Here is a 22,935-nt window from a genome sequence, read left to right on the forward strand (position 1 = left end):
TTCTATTGGTAGGTATAAGCGTTTTTATGGATAGATTTTATCAATTTAATAATAAAGATATCATTCATCTAGTAAATAGTAGATCAAGTAAATGTAGGAAAATACTTGTCACAATTCCTGCCAGTGAATAATACAAATGGGCGACGTAGCGTCAAAAGACCCCAACTTCTTGGATCAAGGGTACAGCCACACTATTATACACCAATTAAAAATATTTAAATGAAATTGACATCTCTGCTTGATGAGACTTCGAACACATTAAAAGGGGGAATACTTATTATACTTGTCAGAATTTTTTATATATGAATGGATTGCATTTGAGTCAATGGAATAGTACAAAATTTAAATCAATTAGAATTTAAACTCAAATTCCATCAAGTACCTTCGGTCGATAGTATTAATAGTAATTTTTATATTGATTTCGAACACCTGATCGGGTACAGACAGTTGCGATTTTCTTTGACGCAGATGACGCAATCGATTAGTCAGAAGATTTAAAAGGGGTCTTAAAACAGTTCAAATCATACTTAACATTAATAACTTATACATAAATCATACAAATTAAATTATACCTACCTATCAAAATCTTAAAATATGCTTATTTCTCACAAATTGAGTGTACAATATTATTTCCAAGAGCACAATAACATCAATGAAATTAATATCAAAGAGGTTTGTAACATAACTACTCAACCTGATAAGTAGCTACTTGTATACAAAAATAGACCACTTCTATTATTATGTGTCATCTCATCAGTCATCATCATCAGTCATCAACCCATCACGGTTAACTTCGATAATAATTACTTTTAGTTAGAGGTTGATTTATGGTTTTTCTTTTTTTTTATCATGCAAGGTCTCAAAATCAGTCATATCATCGGGCCTCCACGTGCCTACAGAAGAGAATCATAATTGAAAATGACAGTAAAATTTGGTTTACATTACACTAATGTCGAAATAGGTATACTTACCTGTGAAATGAATGATGGATGGGTCCTAAAACGACATTTCCTTTTATTCTCAGGAAGATCATCATCAGAAGGGGTTATTAATTATTTTAGATCTTCGGATAAATCGATGAGAATTCCGTAATGAGCGAAGAATTCGTCATCATCAACATCATCGTCAGGTATCATTAATAAATTTGAATACAAAACATAGTCGGGCGTGGGAGAATTATTTTTTTCTACATAATTCATTACAACTCGAAACATGGATTCTCAACCTCGTTGTACCTATCTATAATTCTATGAGAATGTTCGAAGTGTTATAAAACTAGGTAGGTATTTTGTTTCTACAACGTAGTTTATAAGTTAGTTGTAAACGCCTACAAGGCTACCTTGTGCAGACGTTAAATGTAAAAAATAAGATCTTTAGTGCGAGAACTAGGTACCTACACGTCATACCTATACTGTTAAGTATGTAGGTATAGCAAAATTATAAGTCTATAAACTCATCATATTATAACGATATGTACGCCAAATATTTCTAAAAAATTGGACTGTGGAAATAAGTACCAAAAAAGTAAATTTCCAGTATCGCTCTTAAGCAGAGCAGCATAATATTATAGGCCTCCGCCCTCCATAGAGAGGAGGATATATTAACAAATCCCTTTTAGATTTAAGAATGGTTCTTAGCCACTCGCCCGACCTATTGAGTCTTTGCACTGTAGCAAACACACATTAAAAAAGGCAACGTGAAATTTTTACCCGAAACCGCGATCCACGGATTCATAAACTCGGCAACAGTGAGTGCATAGAAGGTACGGTAAAATTAGTGTGTAACATTGTATCCGTGAAGATTTATAAAAAAATATTATTTGTCTCACGTATTCTCTTCAATAGACCAGAAGGGGGAAGATGGGTTGGGAAACTTAGACCGTGGTAGTTGAACGGTATAGTTACCTACACAGCATTTTATGATACACAGCAGGATTATGTGGTAGGTATAGGGAGCTTGCAGCAGATATAATAATATGGGACTGGAAACGTTTCTTGTGGGTGACATTGATGATAATTCACCACATACGAATAATCCATAAGACTTTTATAACTTGATCATTGATTGTTAGGTAGGTACACAGTACAAAAATATAAACAAAGACGGTTATAAAATTTCCATACGAACTATTTTCTTTGACAGTGATTGACGTTGCTTTAGCAATAGATTTTAGAATTTTCCCAGAGGCACAATTAAAAAATATTATTGATTTTCTTTCTGATAAACCTTTCTTTAACGTGTTGTTAAAAAGACCTAAATGTAAGGAAGCGGCCGTTGGTTGTTAAAGTTCTTTTACGGTAAGTTAATTAATTTGAGAGGCGCTGGCGCAGATCTATTTTCCACGGCTGCGTTTCGGTGTAAACAGATCGTTCTGCGGAAACAATGGCTGGCAGATTGGCCATTAAATTGATTGTCGAGAACGAATTTAATTTAATGGCAATGCAAACAAGACAGAAACAAAAAAATGGAATAACACGCTTCTTCTAACACTCGTCTGATGCCAACACGCGATCATTGCGCCGGATCACTGTTACAATAAATTACTTACATAATAACTATGGAAAAAAAACATTCAATTGTTGTTATTAAAATGGTGTTTCACGTGTATTGGCAGTCAAGTTTTCCAACCTGTCATTATTTTATTATAGACTTAGTTGAGTTTCAAAGTATGACATGATTTACGTAGGATTTAATTCACGATGTAGAATGTAGATGAAAATGTCTTACTTTAAAATAACGGCATGCTCGTAGATAATATATTATAATAGTTTTAAAAAAATCGACCGCCATCAAAATAATAAGTCCATTCAAAGGGTTGTATTCAATTGGTTCAGAACAGGCCTTCGATTCCATCGCATCACTAAGCCGAATCGAAAGATGAAGACAGAGATAGAAAGAAAAAAGAATAATACATCACACTGATTGCTTCTTCTTCTTCTTCCTGTTAAACATTTTAATGGTTACAGGTTGTAGCGCTAGTCTAGAAGTTGGTTAAGGCATTCTGGCATTGTTAACAAAGAGGGAAATTTTCAAAACAAAAATAGGTAATGTTATAGAAAAATCTTTTCACCGTTTTACAAGCACAGTTTTCCATCACGCTAAGTTAAATATAACTCGATTGCGAGTGGTCAATCAATTATTTATTTATTTATATTTATGAGGTCTGAATAAATTTCACACCGGTGCAGACAGCACCATCTCTGATGCTAGCGTAAATTACAAATTGACTCGATATTAATACGTAAAATTATCGATGGGTGGAGCTAGTGGAAAACTGTGATAATATTATTATGTATCCTTTCTTTCATTGTATAGAATAGAATAGATTTCTACATATTATTTTATTCAAACCAAGGAATGTATTTATATTGTGTTGTGTACATAACTGACAATAATTTACCTATTTATTACGCAAATGGTTTTGCAGTTACGATTATTAAGGATTTAGCTAGTGTCGATAAGAATGATTGACTCTACTTTCATTATTAAAAAGTAATAATACCTATATCCGTGTCCGTTAATTTGTATAAAAACACCTGTACGAAGGAAAATTGGTCGAAATCATCTCTGGTCGGTTCATAAAATGGCGTAATGGGAAAAAACTTAAGCCAAACGAAGTTTTCATCGGCCAGTACATCGTACAAATTTTAAAGATAAGTAGCATTCATTGAGTCAGCATTTAGTTGGTAGAATTCCATTTTACAAATGATAATTAGTTATATTAAATTTTACACGTTTTTTAAGTAGGTAAGTAGGTACTATTCTTGAATAACAACATGGTGAGAAATTGAGAGATCATTTTGTCTCATTATATGAGTTTTATACTTATGCGAACATAGACAAGTCGTTTATTTTTGTAGTCTCGATAATGGTGTTACAATCGAAATAGCTATCGCATTAAGAAAACATCTTCTAGAATTTAATATAATTTATAAATATCATTTTTGAGATACAATATTATTACACAATTGAATACAATAAGTCCTACTTAGATTAAATTAGAGAATTGAAGATATATTTAAAAAAAATATATATATAACATGTAGATATAATAGTATAACAATGATGAAGGGAGGATTTTAAATAATTTCGGTAAGTACTTAAAGAATATATGCGAGTAAAAAAGACATCCACCCTAATTATTATCAAATATTTATTTTGAATTTTCAATGTTTTCAAATAAAATGAATCAAATAAATTGCACTTATTTAAAAAAAATGTAAAAATTATTCATTAATTATTATAATTCGGCAGTGCTGAATCCATTCGGTATGAATACTTATCTGCTATGTGAATCGACCTACTGATTTCGGCCATATTTCTTCGTACAATTTACATTAGAACATATTTTTGATTAGTTTCAAATTGAAGAATGGAAAGTTCATCCAGGTTGCTACTAAAAATTCGAGTGACTGCTTGACTGGGTCATACGGAGAGAGATATTTTGTTCATATACATGTTTCAATGTTATTTCAATTAATCAAATACCTAATAGTAAAACGCCTGCTAGATTGAAACTGTCGGCAAATTGGCATGTCAAATAACTTTCGATTGCTCAATAGTAGAATAAATTCTGCAGTTGGATAATGTGTTGTGAATGGAGTAATAGTCTCGCTGTTGGGCACCAATGTGTGAAATCACAAGATTGAACAACTACATAATATATGAATAAATTCCTGAAATATTTGATACCTTTTCTAGCACACATTAGGATGTAACGGTGAATGACAGCACGTTTGATGTGCTTTAACATAATTTATTGCGAGAATTGATTGCCTAATACGTTAGGAAGAGATACACGTCAGAAAAATTTAAGCACTTGAGTCAAATAATAAACTCACTATTATGTAAATATGAAAGAATTTAAAAAACTTCTTCCTAATCGGTGGAACCCCTGGCACACAAAACACATAATAGGTTACAAGATCCAAAAATGAAAAAGAACACAATATAGTCAAAAATTAAATGGGGTCAATAATATTAAATGTACGAACTTAAAATGATGAAATGATGAGATGAAAACATCATCAACATTAAAAAAATCTCATTCCGAAGAGCTGATACTTACCATATATGCCATATGGGCATACTAAAATAGTTCAATAAAAAATGTACTTTTTATTATGAATTATAAAAATAGACGTTCTCGATTAAGGAAGAAATTTAACACAAACTAAATAAAAATAAATAATGGTAGATACTTATGAATAAAAATCATTGTAAGCACACTTTGTCCACTGTGGAGAACACAAAAAATATGATAGATAAATAAAACAGTTTGTTGCTGAAAGGCAGCACCGTGCATTTAAGGGTGACACAAGTTTTTCCTTTATACAGATGTACTAATACCGTTCCAAAGTGATTTCATCGTGGCCGCAATGCCAGAAGAAGTTGTCCTACCTCTACCTGTATTGTTAAGAAATGTACCGACATTTAAAAGATGACATTTTAATGAGGATAGAAGACAATGATATATCATTTAAATTAAAAATGCAGACACGTGCATGTCCTCCTTTTGATTACCAGTTGCGACTATTGGACGGAGGTAAATTTATAACAAACGAAAAGAATAGCAACATACACATAGACAGTGATCAATAAATTATAATATACTTGAAGTATATACTGCATGCCCCCCCACATTCTGAAGCGGATCCCTAGGCGACGATGCTTGCTGCCCCCCCCCCCCCTCCCTACATACCGCTAGCTTCAAGGACAGTGTGATGTTCTACAGCAGCGTTTCCTAAAACGTAGTCTGCAGAACTCAAAGGTTTCGTCAGATAAAATTAAAGATGTTCCGTGTATTTTTAGTGATTTTTTTGTATTTTAAAATAAATCCACTTGAATTATTGAGTTGTCGGCACTAGGCATCATATGAAGCCATTAATCGCGATCCCCTTTTGTGGTGGCCATATCAATCATCAGAATATTACATCAAATGCAGTTCCATCAAAATGATAATATAATATGTGAAGTAAAATAGCGCCACATGGGACTCTCTTTTGGACATCTCACTTAGCTAATCGACCCGTCACACCGGGCCCTCCTAATCCGCCCCAAGACTAGGTATCAGCCCCCCCCCCCCCTCTGTGGAGGCCATGATATACTATAGTAACGCCAAGTAATACACCGTAACTTGTTCTATCATATTCGGTATAGCTAATTATATTATAGAAAGTTACGATTACAGATCCAATAATTTCGTAGTATTTAAAGACGTCCCTATTTTCTAATGTTGTAATTTCTTTACTTACGAATGGAATGTGCATTGTAGGCAATATGTGTAACAATTTTTCGAATTTAAACGTTAAATAATCGTTCAGTATCAAGTCTTCGCCAGTGCTGCATTTATATCACTCGACTATGACGGGCGGTTTTATTATTGTAAATTGATATTATCGAGTAGGGCGATAGTTATTAAGTACCTATTAATATTAACACTATTACAATAGGTACGTAGCTTCTGTTTACTTCACATTGTCAAAGTTCACGGAACTTATTATAAAATAAAAACATTAGGTTCGGAGCATGCTGAATACAATTTAATATAGTTAATTAATTAGTGGTTATGTTCAACCGGTTCAGCACTGGTGGTCAATTAAGAAATTTTACTTAACCCTTTCATTCACCAGCAGCGTGAATTAATTATTGTGATGCGGTGAAACGGAACTGTAAATAGTTGAAGAGATAAGCCACTCTTGTCGTGAGATGCTGCAACGGCCAGAGACCACATGTGCGGTTTGATGAATGATAAGGCGCTTCGCTAACTGTGGTCCGCGCATAGTTTATTTTTGTTTCATGTCCCCAATTTTTCTTAAAGACAATCCTTTTTCTTTCATGGATAACTTTTATTCAAAATAAACCGTGGAGTTACCACTTGATAGATTAAAAGCGGGTTGCCTAGTAATACTTAATCATTGTTTGTGGGTTTTGGGTAGGTACCTATTTCGGATTCCATTCCTGGGATCCAGATCTAGCTCATTTTTTTGATCTCCGAAGACCCGGGATTGAATGTAATAGTGTTTATGCGAAACGGTTTAACGTAGTTGAAGGATAGGGGCTAGTTTATACATTAAAAAATATTAAAATGTAGGAATACTACGATTTCCCTGTTAATTTTCTTAGGATTACGGAGTTGGCAAAGTGCGTAAAAGTAAGTCATTCTAAAAAAACGTGACACATGAATTTTTGAATGTGGTTGTTTTTTGATATTAACTAATTGGTTGACCATCGACATCAAACAAATATTTTTGTTTAATCCCAGGATTCAACATTCTGACTGGGATTGCAATCCCCAGTAGACAAGATTATTTTTATTAAATTTATCTTAAATTTAGGCAATTCCATACAATAATTTTATAAATTTCTTGTTCATAACTTCAGTACCCAACATGCTTGTGTATAATAAAGACATTATAATATATTGCATACTAAAGGCGAATTGCTATTATTTATATTATATGAAAATTTACAGGTAGAGTTTTATCAAACTTCCTCAGTTGGCGTATCAATAATTTTCTTAATATTCTATCTATGTGTTGAAATAAATTAGTAATGTTACTAATTTTAATTCAATGGCGGGCAATGAGCTTTAAAAGCTTTGAGCAACAGCGGAAATAGTATCGAGTACGCCAAATGCAGCGGAAGTTGTGGACCGATTGAGTAAACAGTGCTCACCAACGCACTGGCCGAATTTGTTTATTTATATTTACTATTTTCTCTGTTGTAAACACAGAGTCTGCGATAGGAGTGGTTTGGTGATAATTTAGGAAGCTTATCGGCCAGCGGAGTAGTAGTAGCAAGTGTGATATTAATTGATAACATAATAAGGTTATTCAACTAATTATTTGTGAATGAATAGATTACATGGCACGTACGCAACATTGATGACAATGTTATTGCTGCATGTGTTGCGCAATTAAATAATTAATAGATTGTTTGTAATATTTGTATTACAAACAAATAACCGTGAAAGTCTCAAACAATACACGAATTTATTACTTTTTTCAATGTATATATTGTATGTGTACTATGTATAATAAATTATATTCAAGATGATATTGATGTTCTTAGATCGCAATACAATGTAGCAACTCAGCTTATATCGGGTCCAGCATCTCTTATAATGTTGGATGTAAATCTGGCAACAAACGGAGATTAACAATGGCAAAAAACGGTCTGTCAGAACTGCAACCAATTTGGAAGAGCAAAAACATTAAAAAAAAACCTACAAAAAGTCGTATCTATTTCCTAATTTCTATTAATGCCTCCGAGACTTGGGGGTCAAAGTCAAGAGAAAGACAAGACAATAGAAGCATTTACTGTGCGGTGCTGAGAGTCACATGTCCATCTCCATCATCAGCGGACTCTAGATTAGACACCGACACTTCTCGGTTTGCCGTCGCCAGATTTGGATTTTGTCGATCATACAACCCGCACGGACGATATCCTTGATAAACTGATGATACACTGAAAAAATGAAGAACTGATAAACGGTGGCATTTAGTAAGGTCAAAAGACAGAGAGGTCGAAGAAGACCTCCCTAAAACGGAACAAACCAAATCAACAATACCACAGGTTTTCTACGGACATAATACGCTCTTTGTGCGGTTCAATTCCAACAACGGTGAAACCATGCCGTGGATAAGGCTACCGGATATTAGAATCATTCTGGTTTCGGTCCTCAGCTTTGAGGTCCCGTCGAAGAGAATTAATAGGAATAAGTATGCTCAAAATGTAAATAGCATTTTTTATATATGGAGGTAAGTTGGTAGTGAAATAAAACTTAGATATGTACATAATATAGTCTAAGGGTACATACCTTTTTTAATACAAATTCTCAACAGTAAGTGAAACATTAATATTAAACAGTAAAAAACCAAGCATATTTCAAGATATTGTAGATATCTACAATGTGACGCACACTTGAACTAATATCTGAAAATGTACATACTTAGGTACTATATAAACATTTGCTGAATGCAATTAAGTGGTAAGTATTCCTTTTGTTAGACCTACGTAAAGATGGAACATGGAGCTAAACAGGTAAATAAATCCATAATAAAAAAATAAATAGGATAAAATACGAACTCGTTAAAGCACCTCCACTGCTGGGCCTAGTCGTTGCTCCTGCACCAGCCGTTTTCTCCGCAGACCGTCTGGCTCCGTTGAGGCGCCTGTAGAAGCCAGACGCTGCCGAAGGCCTTCCTCCGATAGCTTTCAAAGGCGTCGTCCCATCGCATTTCTCTTCTTCGCAAAGTCGCTTGTTTTTAACTCTACCATTACGCAGAACAACGTCGTTGTGTAAGTGTCCGTTGAGGTTTTGAAGACTCACACCGCGCTGATGGCTGTCTTTCAACGCACCATATTTACCACGACACGCCAAGTCTTCCAAGCTTTTGCCGGCGGCGAACGAATAATAGTTATTGTTTTTCACGTAAACGTCTCTGTATCCGTTGTTATTATTGAAAATATATTTCTCCTGTGGCTGATATCCGTAGCTTTCATCCAAAAGCGATGACAGACTTTTATTTGTAGGTTTGGAGTAATAATATTCACTTCCTATAGAATTCTCTTTTAAGGTGTGATTGGATCCGAATTCTCGGTTGTGCTTGAGATTCTGAATGTTGTTTTTCAGGATGTAGGATCCGTTGCACGATGGCGAGGATTTCTGGTCGTCTGACGCACCATTTCTGCAGCCTTTTTTGTAGACTCTGTAACTACGTTTGTTTCGCCGCTGATTTGCACTATCATCCGATATAAAACTGTCATCGTACTGCGGCATTTTGAGGGAGTTTGCGTCACGTTTGCCTCATTTTAACCCGTTTCTATTCATTCACTGATTGATTTATTTAATACAATTTTATCGCATTTTTATTTTATATGCCTGATTTAGTAATAAAAATTTTGGTTAATATTGATAGAAAACATTGTTTGATGCCAAACCGAAATGTCAACTACTGTTCGAATTCGTGACAGCGAAATAAAATCAACTATTACAAAAAAGAATGCCGGAAGTCTGCAAAAAAATTATATTACCTACTTAATATTATCAAAAAGGTATTTGCATACTACGTCAAAAGTTATTTGGCATTAATGACATGTATATGTCTATTAATTATATGTCGAGTAGAAAAGAACAAAGGCATCTAGGCATAAGCGATAGATGTACAGATGCATATTAGAGAGCCAATATTCAAACAAAATATAATTGAGACATACGTACTCAATTTACATAATAATTATTACGAATACCTACGTATAATGAGAATTATCCTCATTTGCATAAACTACGAACACATATTGGAAAGGGAGACATCTTTTGAATAATTTTATGGTAAATAGATATTGTTAATTTGTTAAATTACCGGCAGAACATAATTAACGAATTAAATTAACAAATACGTATTGGGATGATACGCAACAGAAAATGCTAAAAACGTAGGCAATTAAAAATTAAACGTGGGTTTAAATTAAACATTTTCCATTTTCAGCGAACATCTTTAATAACAAGGTGCGATATACGTTTCTTTTTCTTTTTCGATTTCTACTCATACATAGTCGTAAAAAGCCCACGAAAAATCAATGCGTACGTTCCCATTTGGCGCACAAGTGTGTCAACGAAAATCCATTAGCGACGACTTTACAAGTTGTCGGCCAAATTAAACAATAAAAAAAATAATATCAATGCATTAGTTGAGTTTAGTGCCTACATACAAAAAGAATGAAAAGTAAGAGTCGAGATAGGAATAACTTCGCGTAGTGTAAATAAGAAAGCGAGCCCGCTATGAAAGCGGAGAAGTTGAAAAGAAACGAGGACAAAAAATAATAATTATAATTGCCAAAGGTAGGTAAGTGGGTAGTTTACTGGTGATGAGAGTGGAGAAAATCACATCTTGTAAAAGACATTTGTGTACTAATCGTGTTGTGGTTAGTTAGCAAAGTGGAAAATTTCTTGTTTAACCGTCTGACGTCTGAGGTAGTGGATTCACTCAGTCTCCTAAGATGGCCACACTATTGTCACTCTTGATTTAAACGTGTGCATTCACAGCACGACAGTACAATAATAAAATATGAAAGATGTAATTGGTACCTAAGATGGATTACATAACGAATTCAAGAGTCTTGTATCCGCACATTGATAGCAGGTTTTTTTTAACATATAGTTTTTTGTATTAACTGATTTTGTTTTTACGAGAAATTGATGTTAGCCACTAGCTCAACCTATTAGGTCCATACTCTGACTCCTCATACACAGATTACAAAAAGAATATGTGTACTTGCCAAACCCAGGATTCGAACCTGGGACTCACGACGTTATACACGGACGCTTAAGCCGCGCGGCCATCTTGGGCTACTGCGTAGGTCTTTTTAGGCCTCCTTAATTTTATACAGACGAAACAATAGAAGAATATTACATCTGTGTTGTTTGGACAAATCTTTTATTTGAAAATATTGTAATATTAATTTATTTACAAATTATAAAGAGTTTTGATGTTGTACCCAGAGATATTGTATTGTATTTGATAACGCACGAAACGCAATGATTCTCTCGTACAATGTAAACAATCTATAGTATTTTTAAATTCTAAAATAATTGCTTCCCTGCTAACATACGGTTTTACAAACAACGCCGATATGAAATGCCGAATCAATAACGAGATTTTCCAAGTTTCCTGGAATATTCAACTTCCATAAAATCGGTACAATTGATTTTCTTGCAGGTACAATACTTATCGTTCAACAGTTATTTAGAATACATACTTTGATATTTGAACTACCACTTATGGTCGCTGTTTTTCAATCGGTGAGCCACTAGTGTCCACATAATGTGCAACCGAATTTTAAGTTAAAAAAAAAACTATAAAGCGCAAATTTTCCCTCTAACATCACACCCCATGACCAATGGTCGGCAAACTAAGAACAATTAGGTAATCATTGTTTTGGGCTTGCCAAGATCACTGTTTCAAATCGAAATTTAGTTTTGGAAAATAAATATCATTCACTTGGTGTTATTTAATAAACTGTTTTTTAATTTTATTATTTTAACAAATTTTAAGTTAATTAAATGGTTAATTTTAAATAGAAACGTTACTTCTGACAACTCGTTACCATTTGAAATACGGAAAATATGAATTATTTAAATAAGGTTAAACTATATGTGTCGCCATTTTTTATAGTAATCATTATGTCGACGTACCAGCGGAGTTTCACAGAGGGTCAAGTGTGACGTATTGGTAAAAAGGTTGAAGAAAACTGATATTATATCCCACTGTTATGAGAGCGATATGTTTTAACCAAGAATGAATCTATGAGGTTTGGTTTGATGCATATGTCACACCACGAAGTCTGCGAGTAATTTGGGGAACCCAGCATAATCCAAAGCATAAAAATTCCTGACCATGGTGGGCTGATCAAATACAACAAATGTATGTGGATCGACCAGCTCAGTGATGCAAAGCATCTCGTCGAAGGAGTGTTAGGAGGCCCAAGTGAACATTCGGCATCTCATATTGGAGGACGACGACTGGAGAAGACCAGGCCCCAATTCGTGCTGATACGCTACGAATGATGATGATCCGTATCAAGGCATTTCAATGCAATGTACTAATAACACTTCATACGCATTTAACAATAACACGTGTATTCAATTAATTTTCCAATCTCCGATCTCTATAGTCGGACAGTAGATACTAAAGGTGAATGAATGGTTTTGATTTGATTTCTCAATTTATTTTGCCGCTTCAAAGTGAAGATCATGACGATGATGATAGCCTCTGCGTAAGAATCCAACACAATGCGGTTTCGTAAGAAAAATGTTTTTTTTATTGGTTGGTAAATAATGGTACGTCGTCGGTTTATGAGGAGCGGTCAGTCGAATTGCACAATGTTCGTTGACTGATCGATATCCCAACGATTATTGATGATGATAGCATGGGAAACGTATCATGGAATATGCCAACGGCGCAGCTATCCTGAGTTATAATAAATACACCGAGGCCGCAAAGCACATCAATATGCTTCGACACCGGATTAGACGTCGAAAACATAAAAGTCTGAGATTAATTATTAATAAAATTTTAAATTTTAAAAATTCCTTTCACAATATATTAATTATGAATTTTTCGGTCATAAAATCTTAAAATTATAAGATGAGGCCGACTTTATTCTGTGGTATAAGAACATATGTATTATTATGTCACAATTTCTATAGATTAAAAAAATATTATTTCTGCGGTAGGTAAAAAAATGAGGTAGGTATCATACGTAGGTACAGAAAGCAAAAAACAGCATAGTCTTCACGTAATACCTAATTGTAATTTAATCATTTCAGTACCACGGACGGAATCAACATGTACTAAAGACACCTCGCGGAAAAGTCGACACGCTTCTTAATAAGTATTTGTTCCTACAAGACGGGAACAAATCAATGAGGAGACTTACGGCAAAGTTAAATGTGATGCATTGATTTTGTAACTCATTTTGCCTCGGACTTAATTGTTGGTTGTCCGTCTTTGGGCGGCCTTCACAACAATCATTTTGCTACGTACAACAAGCATGCAAGCAGACCAAATCAAAATAACATTATTATTCACGAGATAGGTACTTAATCATTTTCATTTTAATATTATAATTGATACGTTCGCAGGCAGCCTAAAATGGCTGATGCAAATTATTTACCCACGACTGTTAGGGAAATGGGAGTGGAAAAGTATTAGTCTCGCCATTAAAAATAGATAAAGTTAATGATAACACAATGGAATGGTCAGGCAGTTTGTTAAAAAAGCCCACCGATATCAAAAGCCTTGAATTGGAAATAAACACTTATTGTGATTGTCGATCAACATAATGTAACAAAGCCACTACCCGACTACAATATAATTGAAACTACTGATTGTAGATCTAAGGCCAGTAATCTATAAAATATATTTTACCATTATAAAAGATAAGTTTTAAAAAAATTGACGAATGTTCTATGTTGGCCTGTACGTTTATATGTTTTGTATCTTTTAATTTATATTTTTTGTGTGGCGAATATTAAGTTACCTACCTAATACTAGTATTTCATATATTTCGGATTCTACAATCAATACCTCGACATGACGCAATTTTACTGTTTTCCGTTTTGAAACGAACTGTCAAAGCAGCGGTGACCGAAAACACTTTAAACCCATACTAAATAAAATTTTGGTAAAAGATAATATCGTGCTTCAATAAAAGATATTTTATAAAATATAGACTATTATAGCTACCTACTGAAAAAGTTTTTATTAATTTATAAAATACATTTGAAAAATATCTTTATTTTATTGTCTAATACCGGCCAGAGAAACAGTATAAATGAGAAAAAATGATACAGAAAAGTAACACATTGGTTTTTAATTACTAGATATTTTTTCTCTTCAGTTGTTAGATTGTTTCAAGGGCGTTTCAACATTATGTAAAATTGCCAGACCTTCACAGCTACGAACAATGATTGTACATTGAGAAGTTTCAGTTAAAATTTAAAACCTTTTTTATTAAAAACTAAAAAGTTGTTGTGAAATGATGTTGATGAAGATGATGATGAAAAAATGTTGTAAGATAGCTCAATTGTACCTATTTAATAATTCATGAAGAATTATTGTATTAATATAGAATATATATATATTATTATATAGGACAAGAAAAAATGCCTGACAGTATAAAGGCACGCAATTTATATGCTTGTATCAATAATATAAAGATCACGATTTTATGAAAGATGATTATTATGTCTGAGACATTGTGTAAAAAAGTATATATGTAGGTAATTAATACATTGGAGATAAACCATTTAGTAATAATTATTTTTGAAGAGATAATTACGTGACTTGCAGCAAAAATGGACGTGAGAATCAAAAAATTAACCTTTACATTGAAAATATTCCATGTATGGAATGAGTATGTAATGTATGTACGCAAACGCAATGAATGTCAAATAAATGTTTTTTTTTGTAATATCACCGTGACATTATACAATAACGTCGATATAGGACTATAGGTAGATACATGTTTAATAATTTGCACGATATAGAAGCGCGAAAATACAAAGCAGACAAATAATAGTAATTATTAAGTAATAATATGAATTTGAATGTTTCTGTTTCACATAAAAGATTAAAAGTTTACATTGCTCCCCACAACAGTTGAGTAGAATGAACCAAATGTAGAATTGTACTAAATTTTAATATTTAGTGATCTATGAAAATCAATTCAAATATTTCAATTAATTCATTTATTTTACGATACATTTTTCGCAATTATAGAATATTAACTTTTATTATAATAATGAAAAATACTAATACTTAATACCTAATAATACACTACGTACTCTAATCTAAATATGGGATTAGGTGCGGAGAGTTATATTTTATTTTCATTAAATTTTATTGATGGATGCGATATATCAAAATAATAACAAACGAGGTAAAGGACAATATTATCAAAATTAACAAACGGTATTCTCTAGCTTTAAAATGGCAGTTTTAATATAAAAGATATAACCAAAAAATCAAGAATAGGGTGTGGAGACTGGACTGACACACTTGACATAAATTTGGCGCATCGAATACCATTTTACTGGAAAATTAAACAACAAATTAAACATAGCAGGTGTAGTAAATAAATATTATAAAAATTCTCGTTCACTAATTGGTGACATATTATGTGCTAAACAAATATGAATATCCTATCCTACCAGCATTATATTATAATAAACAGGATTACAACAAAATAAATGTTATTTCATCTGTATTCGATAATGTACACCGTATAATATAGAAAAATTCCCACCAGGTAATCGTATACATGTTACGTGTTTTAAATAACACACTTAATACATACCTTTCATGCATGTAATTGGTATTTAACCGTTTTTTGCTACGTCTACTGCAATCAGGCGAACTGAAGCGATATACCTAACATTCAAACAAAAATATTATGAACGCAAATACAATTATTAATAAGTACATATCTTATTTAACAACATAATAATATGTATGCCGTGAAGATAATAGATGTAGGTAGGTATAGGTACCTACTTGTTCTGATTATAAATCTATCATTTTATTTTATATCTATATATCCAAAGATATTTTGCATTTCATTACGAACAAAATACGAGGGTGGGTCAATAATTCCTTAGAAAAAAGCATTAAAACAGTTTTTATTTTTGTATTTTTTTTTTATTTCTCAACATAATCTCCTTGGAGCTCAATACACTTGGTTAGACGTTTCTCAATTTTTTTTAAACCGTCAGAAAAATAAGTTTTCAGAAGGTCCTCAAAATAAGCATTTGTCCGATCGATGACTTCTTCATTTGAAAAAAAACGTTGTCCACTTAGCCATTTTTTTAAGTTTGGGAAAAGGAAAAAGTCACTAGGGGCTAAATCTGGCGAATACGGTGGGTGGTCGACCAATTCGAACTTCAATTCTTCAATTTTAGCCATTGATCGTAAACATGTGTGAACACGGGCATTGTCCTGATGAAAGAGGATTTTTTTCCTGTTTAAATGAGGCCGATTTTCTTCAATTTTGTTTTTTAGCTGGTCCAATAAAGATGCATAATAATCCCCTGTTATTGTTTTTCCTTTTTCCAAATAGTCAACGAAAATAATTTCACGTGCATCCCAAAATACAGTAGCCATAACCTTACCAGCTGATTTCACGGTTTTCGCCTTCTTTGGACATGGTTTGCCTTCGCAATCCACTGCTTTGACTGTTCTTTCGTCTCGGGAGTATAGTGGTGTATCCATGTTTCATCTACAGTCACAAAGCGACGAAAAAATTCATCCGGATTGCGTTGCATGAGCGACAACAGGGCTTTAGAGGCCACCACCCTATTGCGTTTATTGTCGACTGTGAGCAAACGCGGCACCCATCTTGCAGAAATATTTTTCATGCCCAATTTGTCATGTAAAATAGAAATGACGCTACCTTTTGAGATCCCTGTAACCTCAATTATCTCACTCAACTTTAATCTTCGGTCACTTAACACCATATCGTGGATTTTATTGATCATTTCTGGTGTAGTCACCTCTACAGGACGTCCTGAGCGTGGTTCATCCTTTGTTGATGTACGACCACGTTTAAATTCATTTAACCAGTTATAAATAGTTGCAAGTGAAGGAGCAGATATGCCGTGAACTAAATCCAACTCATTTTTTATTTCCTTTGCTGTTAACCCTTTTATATTAAAATGCTTAATAACAGCTCTAAACTCAATTTTCTCCATTTTCCATTTTTCCATTTTCCACAAGCAAATTTTTTTTTTAAATGTACGAGAAACACACAACAACCCGACCAATCTGATTGAAACTTCGCAGCATACTGAATCGGTAGTGCCGCTGCATGAAAACAAACCGCTTACAGTACTAGTCGCGCCACCTGTCGGCTTTTCTAAGGACTTATTGACCCACCCTCGTAGTACCTACAAGTTTTGTCCGTTTTTCACAAAGAAAATCAAGGCTTTGTACCTATATTACTCATTGATAATTTAAATACAAAGAGTACTTTACTTACTGTCACGAATGATTGAATGAATTTTTAAATATGAATAATCAAATTATACGCCATAAATTACATAAGTTACGTAAGTATCAGAAAACAGTAGTTTGTATTATTTAATAGATTTTACAAATTCAAATTTCTCAAATCTCTTGCGTGGAGATAAATATATGAGGTACTTATAATATAGTATTTAAATACCGATACAATATACCTATTGATTTTTTGACAATGTTCGATCCTAAAAAGAACATATGGGGCTCCAGAGTGAAGGATTGTATCAACAGATTTTTGATTTTACGAGAAATGGATGTTAGCCACTTGCTTAAATTGGGTCATTACTCTGATTCTAAACACACATTGAAAAATAATGTGTATTTGCCAGACCCAGAATTCGAACTTGGGAACCACATTATAAGTTGACACGTTAGCCGCTCGAAAATCGTGGGCCAACGTATTATGAAATAGACGAAACATGTGAAAAATAAAATGACACCAAAATTTTAGTCTGCCCTAAAATTTAGTCCGCGAGAATTATCCCATATTTTTAAAATTCTTTTGTAATAGGTACTCTACAACAAAATCTATAAAATTAACACTACTCGCACTGTAATAAGGGTCAATTTCTGAAATTCATTGCTTTGTATGCATCATTATGTCTGTATCCTAACACCAGATCTTATAAATACACATACATAGTACCTATACATGTACTGAAAACTGAACTCTAGGTAGATTGCAATAAGGGTGATATTAGGTACAGATTTTTATAAGATGTCTGTCTACATTGATATAAATATAAGTATCAAAATTTTTCATCTCATTTCTGAAAAAAAAGCATCCATTTTTCTATTCAGATATTGTATAGAATATAGAATTCGATATTATATCAATAATTATTGGTAATAAGATACAATGAAAAATGTGTAATCATGAAAATAATTAATGACTTTTCTATGACCAAGTTTACATTAAAAAAATAAGTAGGTAAAACAATAATTATTATGCCACCAAAAATCACGCCAAGTAATAATTGATTATAAAAAGCACACACTAAAAAAGTGGAAATCTGGTAAGATAAAAACATCTCGTACGTGCTCCACGATACAGCTTCAGGCATAGTTAGATGAAGCCCTAAGTACAGGTAATGTAGGTCATACTCATGTATTACCTGATAATTTCGGGAAAATGGTAAGACAACAGTGTCAGTTACTTATGTTCTTTATGGGTTAAAAATAATTTACGAATAAGAAATTTACTTATTTATTTCCAAACTAAAGTTGATAATAATCAAAAATGTTTTTTGTAACCTTCACATAACTTAGTTATGTAGAGCAGTGGTTCTCATGTGCGGCCCTGGTGGCCACCAGCGCTTTACAGAATAATATTTCAAACATTAATTTATTATTATTTATTTTCGTGACAGAAGTTAAAAATGACAATTTTTCTATTTTATCTTCTTTTAGCGATTTCATAGATAAATGTTACGAACACAACTTCTAAATTAAAATTAAGGCTTAAAATATTAGAGTGTCTTCAATATCTAAATCTGGAACGTGATAAAAGGTTAAAAGAATTGATTTTTTAAGTCTTTCCTTCGTAACTTCGCCTTTTCAGATGATGAAATGAAAATTTCATAGGACTACAAACGAGATGATTAACATGATTTTCAGTATTTAATTTAATTAACTGGGCTAACGTTAAATATGCTATATTGGAAATGAGTCATGACCAAGTACTTAAAAACCAGTTTAATAATACCACGGTTGAAAAATTTTGGTCGAAGTTATACTTTGACCAAGAATCTAGTCAATTCAAAGAATTGGTAGAAAACAATTGCTTATTAATATTGTCGATTTTTCCTACTACTGTATACTGTGAAAGATCATTCAGTGTAATGCACTTAATAAAAAAACAAATATCGAAGCCAGTTGACAGATGTAAACTTAGAAGCAGCCATGCGGTTCGCATTCGAAAATGTAGTATTGAAGAATTTCCATTTGTATTATTTTTAAATAAATAGATATGTACTAAAATGTTCAAATGTCTTTTATTATATGGACTTGTCTATAAATAAATTGATCCATTTTTTAGTACTTAAATAAAATTTAGCTTTAATTTTTAAAATCACAACAAAAGTGAAATGTGGTGCGGCCACCAGACGTTTCCATAGAACTGTCAATGTCAATTGTGCGGCCACAGTTAAATTTTACGTGAGAACCACTGATGTAGAGTAAGTAGTATTAAAGTATCAGTGTCAAAATACTTATATATTCCTACTAGTGTGCTGTTAGAATGTCCCATTGGAACCTAGCAATCGAAAATCTTTGCTTATAAAGAATCAGGTTGTAAAAAATAATAAATTAGGTACAGGTTTACTATAGATAGAGAATGAAATTATTACATAAACCTCAAATTGGATTTGCATTTTTTTATTTACCTAACCACCGTGACCCCAATGAATTAATCTAAACATTTAACGGGTATGACGCATTGCCTCTCTAAAAATAAATAAAACGTGTCTAAAAAACTAACTCTTTAATTACGTATATGTTAAAATATATTTGTAATGCAAGAAAGAAAACTCAAATATGCTGGAGAGACAATAAGTAACTAACATATTGTGAAGAAAAACTATGGAGTCGTAAAAAATCAACGTCACCAGACAAGGATAGTAGACAAGAGAGTACTGCAGATTTGGTCAAGGCGCATAAATAGTATAAGGAGCTAACAGGGTAGCGATTATCAATGCTTTCTTTTAGAATGTGTGTTGGGCATTCGTCAAGCCCATTCGGTATAATCATGTCCGGGACACGAACATACGTTGAATATAACACGTGAATTTGAATTGAACTAGTGATTTGGATTTAGAAACGGAGAACTACGGCCGTTGGATTGATGAAAAACAACTTATATAATCAAATAAAATGAATATCAAAGAAGGCGGACAAACATTTTTATACAGAATATATGTAAATGTAGCTGAGAAAAAGTTTACTGATGCTACTGATAAATTAACAAAAAGTCATTTCGCATTACAGCACACTTTTATATGATGACATTTCATTATGACTACTGAGATAAGAAAATGCGTTATAGTAGTGTTACAACTGTAAAACATTTTTTTTTTATAAATGACCAATCATTTAGAATATTATTTAGACGAAAAATCGAACATAATAAATAGTACATCATAGTGTATAAAAAAAGTTAACAATACTTGTTTGTGCAGCTATGTTTTAATCCTGCGAAGGTATAGAATATTAATTTGTCTATTGCTACCAATTCAACATCGTTCAAAATTCTGGAATTAATATGCGACTCCTTCTAGAAACTAGTTAATTATCCTTCATTAATAAACATTTTTTTAAATCCATAAAATCCACATAGGTACATATAATATGGTTTGTTTAATTTTTAACCAGAAAAGCTGGCATATATAACGTATGTTAGTAAATTATATCCGATCAAAGTTTGCAAAAGACAGTGGAAAAAAACGTTCGCAGCCAGTCAGGAAGATTTATATGTTTTGTCGTCACACTCATCACAGTATTGATACCCTAGTTATAAGTATACGTAAACAACTCAAAAATTCAAGGTTTTGAGTTAATGACGCCATGTCACAGTGGCCATCTGTATTGAAACACGCCAAAAAATTCTTGAATCTGTCGAAAATTCAATAACTCTTTTTGGGAGTAACGAATATTTTTATTATATATGTTAGGTACAACGAATGTGCGAAATTGACTATTACATGAAATGGGCAAAATTTTGGCTAATTCATGTAATAGTCAAGCCTGTTGCCTTATTCATGAATTAGGTAAATTTTCTGCTGAGTACATGAGCCAGGGTATGGAATTCTTGAACTATCAACATGACAGAAGAAAAAGTAAATTTAATACGGATGGTTTTATTAGTTATAATTGGACATAATATAATATTATTATTATTAGGTTAGGTTAGGTTAGGTTTTGTAATTCTGAATTAAATTATTCAACTGAATGTCCATTTTGAGGTTATCTATCAAGTGTCAACAAACTATCACAAACATTCAATCGACCATTGCACGTTTGATACCCAAGCACGAATCAAATCGCGAAAATACTTTTCAACTTCAAAACTTCAATAAAATTCTTCCGTTATCATATTATAGTTCTAGATTTTTTTTGCGCATATTAAATGGATATGAACGTCATTGTAGTTATTGATTGGTATATTTTTATATTATAATCAATGACATTTGACACATTTGTTTAGTTTGATTAGTTGCAAAAAACACCACCGGAGCGCAATCATCTATTTTGACCATAGATAATATATGTACATTTTGACCAATGCATGAGCATTTGATACATTTAGTTTAGTTGCAAAAAATACCACCGTAGCGCTACTATCTAATTTGTCCAATACATGAACTAGGCAGAAAAATTACTGCCGAATTCACGCACTCTTCAGATATTTTGTCTAATTCATGAATAAGGCAACGGGCTTGCATTTTTCATGATTTAGGCAAAATTATGCCCATTTCATGTAATATTCAATTTCGCACATTCGGCGTAACATATACAAGAATGTCTGAGTTGGTTATTTATTAAACTGTAGAATTTCATTAATCGTTTGTTTGTTAGATTGTGTTTGGCTAATAAAAATCCTGAAAAAATTAAGGCTTTTAAATTAAAATTAAATTTTATCCCAAAATTTCAAACGCCTTTATCTTAGAATGAGGTATTTTCAATTGTCTCCGTACAGAACTTGCGTATCGATATATTATCAGAAGTTAACAGAAATCAGACAGATAAGACATACTTAAGTATAAATAACAATAGTATGTTTCTTACTTTCAAAAGTTAACAAAACACGGGCGCTGTATTAAATATTGCACAAATCCGGTGGTAAATCAATTATTGTACCTATGTAACGAAATCTTTTTTCTTTAAAATCAAATTTCCTGTGTTTGCATATAGAAATTACACACCTAATGGGTGTGCTTTGTAAATAATTGATTTTGAACATTACATTTTAATTATAATCTTTTTCGTAATGGAAATAATTATGAAGCCGCGTAAATAAAATATAATCCACGGCCTGGCGTGTTGTAATTAGGATTAATCGATATAATTTAATCTAGATGAGTACACATCGCGGATATAAAACGGGGAGTTTGAACCCAGTGCGGTACAAAACAGAAAACCACTACATCGACCGCCTAAACACCGGCCACAATTTAGTAACCATGGAAGTAATTTAACGTAACCATCAATTAGCAGGTTTATCTATTATTCTTATACCATATACTTAGAAAAGTAAAGTCGAATTACTGTCAATGTGTTTCACAGATTTAAAGTGATGTGAATTATTCACCCGAAGACGTAGAAATAGACATAGAGGTCGTTGGATTGACGAGATATT

General features: G+C 32.7%; 2 protein-coding genes and 1 long non-coding RNA gene across 6 annotated transcripts in view; 2 read left to right on the forward strand and 1 right to left on the reverse strand.

Moving 5' to 3' along the window:
- The window catches only part of LOC147071847 (uncharacterized), a 383,531-nt gene that overhangs the window by 174,191 nt on the left and 186,405 nt on the right, over nucleotides 1-22,935 (forward strand). The gene's annotated exons all lie outside the window — the stretch shown is intronic.
- Nucleotides 1-22,935, reverse strand: part of LOC147071850 (guanine nucleotide-releasing factor 2-like) — a 162,562-nt gene that overhangs the window by 57,829 nt on the left and 81,798 nt on the right. For 2 of the 4 annotated variants that reach the window (XM_085946766.1, XM_085946765.1), the window contains exon 1: nucleotides 9,091-9,872. The exons of the other annotated variants lie outside the window; for them this stretch is intronic. In XM_085946766.1, coding sequence (XP_085802892.1) covers nucleotides 9,091-9,784 — 694 coding nt within the window. In that variant the 5' untranslated portion in view covers nucleotides 9,785-9,872. Of the gene's footprint in view, nucleotides 1-9,090; nucleotides 9,873-22,935 lie in introns of those variants that run through there. 4 annotated transcript variants of the gene reach the window in all.
- LOC147071851 (uncharacterized) overlaps nucleotides 16,212-22,935 on the forward strand; it is a 386,436-nt gene continuing 379,712 nt past the window's right edge. Inside the window, exon 1 of the long non-coding RNA XR_015070608.1 lies at nucleotides 16,212-17,445. This is a non-coding gene — a long non-coding RNA (uncharacterized LOC147071851). The remainder of the gene's footprint in view (nucleotides 17,446-22,935) is intronic.

Source organism: Rhyacophila brunnea, unplaced genomic scaffold (genome assembly GCF_057557595.1).
Source record: "Rhyacophila brunnea isolate RB1 unplaced genomic scaffold, BYU_Rbru_1.0 scaffold_2, whole genome shotgun sequence".
NCBI lineage: Eukaryota > Metazoa > Arthropoda > Insecta > Trichoptera > Rhyacophilidae > Rhyacophila > Rhyacophila brunnea.